The sequence below is a fragment of the Silurus aristotelis genome (assembly GCF_946808225.1).
Source record: "Silurus aristotelis genome assembly, chromosome: 9".
Lineage (NCBI taxonomy): Eukaryota > Metazoa > Chordata > Actinopteri > Siluriformes > Siluridae > Silurus > Silurus aristotelis.
Genome location: NC_139582.1, coordinates 30,371,359 through 30,378,858, shown reverse-complemented (window position 1 = coordinate 30,378,858; position 7,500 = coordinate 30,371,359). Strand labels below are relative to the sequence as shown.

At 41.6% G+C, this 7,500-nt stretch overlaps 2 protein-coding genes across 8 annotated transcripts in view; both read left to right on the top strand.

Moving 5' to 3' along the window:
• Nucleotides 1–4,550, top strand: part of LOC310731659 (uncharacterized protein) — a 5,653-nt gene extending 1,103 nt beyond the window's left edge. For 2 of the 6 annotated variants that reach the window (XM_083551415.1, XM_083551416.1), the window contains one exon: nucleotides 2,395–4,550. In XM_083551415.1, the coding sequence (XP_083407541.1) occupies nucleotides 2,395–3,469 (1,075 nt within the window). In that variant the 3' untranslated portion in view covers nucleotides 3,470–4,550. Of the gene's footprint in view, nucleotides 1–1,457; nucleotides 1,715–2,391 lie in introns of those variants that run through there. The other 4 variants (XR_014535264.1, XM_083551414.1, XM_083551413.1 and 1 more) reach the window with 4 other exon arrangements.
• A 952-nt stretch (nucleotides 4,551–5,502) lies between these two features.
• mfsd6a (major facilitator superfamily domain containing 6a) overlaps nucleotides 5,503–7,500 on the top strand; it is an 8,553-nt gene continuing 6,555 nt past the window's right edge. The window contains exons 1-2 of one of the 2 annotated variants that reach the window (XM_083551365.1): nucleotides 5,503–5,839; nucleotides 7,029–7,500. The exon at nucleotides 7,029–7,500 is cut by the window's right edge and continues 599 nt beyond it. In XM_083551365.1, the coding sequence (XP_083407491.1) occupies nucleotides 7,047–7,500 (454 nt within the window). In that variant the 5' untranslated portion in view covers nucleotides 5,503–5,839; nucleotides 7,029–7,046. The remainder of the gene's footprint in view (nucleotides 5,840–7,028) is intronic. The other variant, XM_083551366.1, reaches the window with a different exon arrangement.

Genomic DNA, 7,500 nt, shown 5'->3' with positions numbered 1-7,500 from the left:
CAATACTTTCATAAACACGCCTTTGTAGTGCAAAAAAAACGAAAAAATATTAAATAAAACCTGACGTTCTTTTCCTGTTGTGTCTGCAGGAAGACGCAGCTCTGCCTCTGCCATGTTAATCTGTATTCTATGTGCAATGCCTTATATTCACGTAGAATCAGCGATGCTGAGAGAACGCGCTCGAGATACAGTTTAGCAACAAGAAAATCGATCTACATATAAAATATTGTTCACAAATGATTGGTCACTTTCCAAATAATAAATGTGTAGCACATATACTAATAATTATATATAAATAAATATCTAATAATACAAATATGTTAAAAACGATGCGAATGCTAACTTGTATCCGATGCACACTTTTTAAAATCGATGCATCACATCGTTAAAGGAATGAAAATGTTACTCGGACACTCGTTACTCCGCGAGCGAGCGATTTCCGCCTTCGTACTGGAGATACACGTCTAAAACTGAACGCTCGTCAACTCCGGGAATCGCTTAACATCGAAAGCAGACTCGCTGAAATGTATCATTGTTTATTGTCAGCTTTTTGTTTTGTTTTAACACTGTAACCATTTTGTGTCTAGAAGATCAAAATGAGCTTCCACCAAACTATAGCGGTCCGAGTACAGAGCCCTGAGGTCTCGACTTGGACGCTCGATTTAGCATCCGTACTGAGTCTGTATGACACACTGATACCTGTAAACGTGAAGGGGTTTGGTTGAAATATTGTGCTGATGTAGGTGAGGTGAGGAGGTCTGATGTGCAGTCAGCTTTCTGGAGCTCTATAGCAGGAGATCTTCCCCACTTTTCCAACCAAGATGTTCATGGAGCTGGCTTTGCCTTCTTATCTTTATCTTTTTTCTCTCTTTGTCTCTCTCTCTCTCTCTCTCTCTCTCTCTCTCTCTCTCTCTCTCTCTCTCTCTCTCTCTCTCTCTCTGTTCCTTTCTTTCTTTGTTTGTCTATCATCCCTCCAGGCGCTCTATAAAATATTAATGAACTGGAGCTTTGGCCTTTTTTTTCTGTCCGACCAGCAGCTGCCTCACGGACAATAACATCACTCCTCATGCGTCTCTCTTTCACAGACAAACACACACACACACACACACACACACACACACACACACACACACACACACACACACACACAGCCTGTACTCTGTAATCCGGTATATGACATGATATTTATCTTTCTTTCTCGCTGTACTGTTTTGTCTATTTTACATCCAAATTCTGCTCATTCAGATTAGTAATCAGACTGTGGCATGGAGGAGATCAGACTGTGGCATGGAGGAGATCAGACTGTGGCACTGCTGAGGTGGTGTGGAAGCCTAGGTTTCTTTGACAGTGGCCTTCAGCTCATCTGCATTTTTTTGGTTACTTGTTTCTCATTTTCCTCTTGACATCACAAGAGATTCTCTATGGGGTTTTGGTGCTTTTGGCAGTGTGGGCAGCATCTTAAAAAAGCTGATCAGCAGTGACTTTGGTTTTCAAAATATACATTGGACCAAGACCAGCAGATCACATTTCACCCCAAATCATCACAGACTGTGGAAACTTAACACTGGACTTCAAGCAGTGTGGGCTTTGAGCTTCTCCACCCTTCCTCAAGACTCTTGGACTTTGGTTTCCAAATGAAATACAAAACTTGCTCTCTTCTGAAAAGAGGACTTTGGACAACTGGGCAACAGTCCAGTTCTTCTTCTCAGCCCAGGTAAGACGCCTCTGATGTTGTCTGTGGTTCAGGAGCGGCTTAACAAGAGGAATACGACACTGTAGCCAGATTCCTTTACACGTCTGTGTTGTGGCTCTTGGTGCCTTGACCCCAGCCTCAGGCTGTACCTTGTGAAGTTCATCCAAATTATTGAATGGATTTTGCTTGACGAGCCACAAGGCTGCGGTTTTCTCGGTTGCTTGTGCATCTTTTTCTTCCATACTTTTTCCTTCCAACTCCACTTTCTGTTCACATACTCGGCTACAGCACTCTGTGATCAGCAGCTTCTTTGGTGATGGATGTTTGAGGCTTATCCTCCTTGTGAAGGTCTTAATGATTGTCTTCTGGACAACTGTCAGATCAGCAGTCTTCCCCATGATTGTGTCGTCTAGTGAACCAAACTGAGAGACCATTTTGAAGGCTCAGGAAACCTTCACAGGTGCTTTGAGTTGATTCGCTGATTGGCATTTGACCATATTCAACTTTTTTAAGATGTGACACAATTTGAGTTGAATTACTGAAATAAATTAAATTTTCCACAACATTCTAATTTATTGAGATGCACCTGTATATTATTATAACATAAATATAATCTATTAAGAATAATTGACAGTGTGTGTGTGTGTGTGTGTGTGTGTGTGTGTGTGTGTGTGTGTGTGTGTGTGTGTGTTTGTAAGCAGGATGTCTGTGCTGCCATGGTTGCTGGCGTTGGCTTTGACGTCACAGTCCACATCCACTAACACCACCTTCACCTGCCCCGTCCACTGCACGTGTCACCAGGAGCTTAAATTTACCTCCTGTTCCGGCGCCAATCTCACAGACCTGCCCTTCATCATCCCTTCTTACACCAAACACCTCAACCTTTCGTTCAATCACTTGGTCTTCATCAGGAAACAAGCTTTCCACGACGTACGGTGCCTGCACACACTGTATCTGAACGATAACCAGATCAGCAGCTTGTATGACGGCGCCTTTGAGCCCCTCGACTCCCTCCTGAGGCTCGACTTGAGCCGCAACCACATCTCCGTCCTCTCCGAAGGCTTCTCGTTGGGTTTGGTTTCCCTACGGGAGCTGTCTCTGATGGAAAACCAGCTCTCGAGCCTGAACGAGCATGGGTTCTTGCACCTCGATGCTATTCAGAAGCTCGACCTGCGGCATAACTCTGTCAGACACATCCACGTCAGGGCATTTAGCTCCCTTAGCACGTTACGCCGCATGTACTTGGATCACAACAATATCAGTACCCTCGAATACGGGGTTTTCTCCATGATGAGGAACCTGGAGGAGCTCGGGCTGAGCGGAAACAACATTGGGAAACTGGAAGTGGGTGTCCTTTCTCCGCTAACCAGCTTAGCACTACTTAATTTAACCGATAATAATCTAACCCACGTGGACTTCAAGGCGTTTCTCAGCCTGCACACGCGCAGCACGCACATTCAGCTGCGGGGGAATCCGTGGACCTGCGACTGCGATTTGCAGAGAATTTTCCGGAAAGTTCACAGCACCATCAGGCTGCAGCTGGACGACTACAACAACCTGAGCTGCAATCTGCCCAAGGAGCTGCACGGTTACCCTCTGCAGGATGTCGACAACGGGTTGTGTTTCGCTGAAACGGTCACCGTACTCATCATCACCGTCACCGTCATGATCACTGTTGTAGCGGCCATCATCATGGCGGAGAAAAAGAGGAAGAAATCGAATAAAGGGAAGCACTGGACAGAGGTCAGCGAGGTCTCATGCGACTCGCAGAACTGAGAAGAAAGACTGAGATTTCTCACATTTTTCATCAGCAATTACTCAGAACTCCAATTAAATCTTTAATTTTACATTTACATAAATGCAATGACTCATTTTATTATTTTCAAAACTAGTCATTTGATGTATTTAGTCATTTGAGCAGTTTGAGTAATTTAATTAAATTGAAAAAATTTGTGTCATTTGGCATATTTGAGTCATTTGATCCATTTTAGAGATTTGAGCCATTTGACATATTTGGGTCCTTTGACTCAATTGAGGAATTTGGGTCATTTGGCATATTCGAGTTGTTTGATTTGTTTAAGGAATTTGAGTCCTTTGGCGTATATGAGTCATTTGGTGCTTTTAAGTCCTTTGACTCAATTGAGGAATTTGAATCAATTGGTGTAATTGAGTGCTTTGACTCATTTAAGGGATGTGAGTCATTTGGTGTATTTGAGTCCTTCGAATCTTTTGAGGGAGAGAGAAGTTATTTGGCCTATTTGATTTGTTTAAGGGTTTTGAGGTTTTTTGTGTATTTGAGTCATTTGTTATATTTGAGTCACTTGTGTCATTTTTTGCTAACTAGTGATTAATTAGCATATTAGTTAGCTTGATTGTTTGTTAGACGTGTCAGCTGTCAGGTACAGATGGTGGAGTTGGAGTGATAAATCTCATATAGCATTCAAATGTTTTTATACTTGTAATACTCCAAAAGGAAACTGCAGCAGCCTGCAGAAGGAAAGTTCTGGTGCTGAAGTCTCCAGTGTAGTGGACTCAGATTTTTGGAGTGGTGCTGGAAGAGATAAATGTGTAGAGGTGTTAGAGAGGCATCTGGCGAGGTCAATGCTGAAACAGTTACTGAGTTCATTGAAAGAAGCACAGAACTGATTCGTTCCCATTCAGGATCTTTAGAACACACTCTCGTTCCTCACATCTAACTAACTTACACTGGTCTTATATTTCGCATGAAATATTAGTTGAAGAGAAAGAGTTTCACATAATAACATTAAATTATTATTTATTTTAATTAATTATTAATAATAGCTGTCTAATGCACATAAAAAAAAACATGTTGTTTGTTTGTCTTGATGTGTGATTTGTTGACTTACTGATCTGTTAATAAATAATAAATAATAAAGATATAGTGATATTTATTGTTGTTATTGTTATTGAATGCAAGCATTTTTACGTGTGGAACAGTTACAATCTAAATTCCCTCACATAAGTGTTGGACCACAAGTTTGTTTCGTCTTCTTTTTGCACTTTGAGCAACTGTTTGCCACTGTTTATTATTATTATTATTATTATTATTATTATTATTATTCCTGCCATCGCTAATAACTTTGACAGTCTAGTGATATGGATTATTTTGCGTTTTATGTCTAGTTTCGAAGATTCAAAGAAAATCCTGATAATTCTGCATATCGAGGGAGTAAATGAAGGAATGAAGACACTTGGTAAAGTCTGCTGAAATGAGAAGAACAGATAAATAGATCATATCTTTAGAAAATTTAATATTAAATGTAAAACACACACACAGTTACATACACATCTGTATTACCCATATAGGTGCCTAACAAATGTAAACAAATAAATGTCATTTTACCTTTTATTTAATTCTATTTCATCAATTTGATTTGTGCCAATTGAATCGATTACTCAACTGAATCAATATAATAAACACGTTATTTATTGCGTTTATTTGGTTTATTCGATTTTATTTTTATAGTTTGTTTTTTTTTTAATGAAAAAATACTATTTTATATATTATAAATCCAAGCAGGCACAAATGTTAATAATAATAATAAACTGCGTTTATAAAAAAAAAAAAAAAAAAAAAAAAAAAAAAAAAAAAAAAAGGACAAGCAATTTTATGTTTTGCATTAATTCTCTCTTCAGTTTTTTTATATACAGTATAAATATACATTCATCTCATTTTTTTTACCCTTTATCTTTTTTCTTCCTGCTCTAATTATTTTATTATTATTTTATTATTATTATTTTCTTTATTATTATAAGCAGTCGTTAAGCCCCGCCCACCGGCGACTTCCGTGTTTTTGTTCCTCGTTCAAGCCCCGCCCACATGTCATTAGCTCGCAGGTGAACGCTGCCCATACAGTAAACCGGGAAATACCTCAACAGGAAGACACACACACACACACACACACACACGGTGATTGTAGTTATTTTAGTTTGATGTATTAATTAAGATGGGAGACAGAGGACATGTTTAAGAGTGGACATCTTCATGACTGAGTGTAAGGAAGGACACAGAGAGACACAGAGACACAGAGACTGATAGAGGAGTAAAATGGCAGCTTGGAGTTGACTATTTTTCCCCCGGCGGATGAAACCTGAAACGACAGGAGGAAACTTTTTCTGGCCGAGGTAAAGTCATTTACATTACAGTATAATTATATCTAGAATAACTCTTATTCTCTGCGTATTGTGTTGTGCTCCACTTTCTATTTCATACTACATGATCAGCGTTTAAGTGCTAATAAAAATCATTGTTTATTGGTTTATTAATGTGGATATTTGGTGGTGATGCGACCGCGCCTGTGAGAGAGAGTCTTGAGAACCTTGAGAACCTTGAGAACCTCGAGGCGGGGGAGAAAGCCCGTGTCCTCGCCCGGCTCCGAGCCTCCCTGCGCGGCAGTCATGCGCACTGTTTCTCCGCACTCTGTAGTAGGCGAGTACGCGGCTGCCAGCGTTGCCATGGAGACTCGGCTGCCTGGGGCGCAATCCTGCTCCAGCGTACTGTTTAGTGCGCGAAGTGCGCGTCCCCGCGTCGACGCGACTTCCGCCACTGGCGAGACACTGGCGTCATTCATGGTCACGGTGTCAGTCACGCCTCGGTTTTATTTACAGAGTCGCTGTGTGCACTAAATACACCATCTTTTTTTTTCTTCTTCCCCGTCCCAGATCATCTCCCTCAATACAGCACGACATACTTCTTCTTCTTCTTCTTCTTCTTCTTCTTCTTCTTCTTCTCCTTCTAATACACACTGACCTCAAATGTCACCTGAACTCTTTCACATCATCAGAATCCCCTCATAGGACAGTCTTCTCATTCCAAAAATCACAGAGAAAAGAAAAAGGAGAGTTAAATAGACCAGGGGTGGATCTAGAAAATGAATTATGGGGTGTCAAGGGGGTGGCATGAGAATGATGAGGGGTGGCAACACTGAAGAAAGCATCCTTGCATGGTTCTTGTGGATTTAAGGAATGAGAGTCGTTTGTTCGGACTGCTTTTTGATAGAAAGGCGAGATTTCTTGCCGTTATTTACGAGTGTATGTTTTTTATGTCATTACATTGAAGCGCCGCTGCTGTAAATCGGTCGAGGAAACTGATTATGTTTTATACATTGGGATACCGATGCTGGGGTGGCAGATGGGGTGGCAGATGGGGTGGCAATGCTTTCCCTTAAACAGTCTAGCATTCAGGTCCTCCGGGATCAAAATTCCCTTCTACTGTAATTCTTCGTTTGCATATCAGATGTGATTAGTCCAAATCTGACGAGCTGATTTCCCTACATCACACTCACCCCTACTACACTTTTTTTCTGTTCTTTAGGATTCAGCCGTGTAGAAGATGGCGCACGACGACCGCATGGCCATCCTGGAAGACGATGAGGAGGAACTAAAAAGAAATGAAGCTATTTCAGACGACTTTAACCGCCTCCACCTGAAGGTCCACCAGACTGACCCTACCTCTTTACCTCCACCTGAGCCTGGTGACCCTGATCTGGAAAAAACACCCATTCCCTTTTCTGAAAACCAGTTGGGCTGCTGCGAGCGTTTGTTCCTACGGATCAACCGCTACCTTCTGGTCTCCAAAGTGTTCTACTTCTTCTTCTATGCTGCCTACGGATCGCTCCACCCTTTACTAGCTGTGTTTTATAAGCAGCTGGGGATGAACCCGTTCCAGTCCGGCTTGGTGGTGGGGATCCGCTATTTTATTGAGTTCTGCAGCGCCCCCTTTTGGGGCATCGTGGCCGATCGGTACAGGAAGGGCAAAGTTGTTTTGCTGTTCTCAGTTTTCTGCT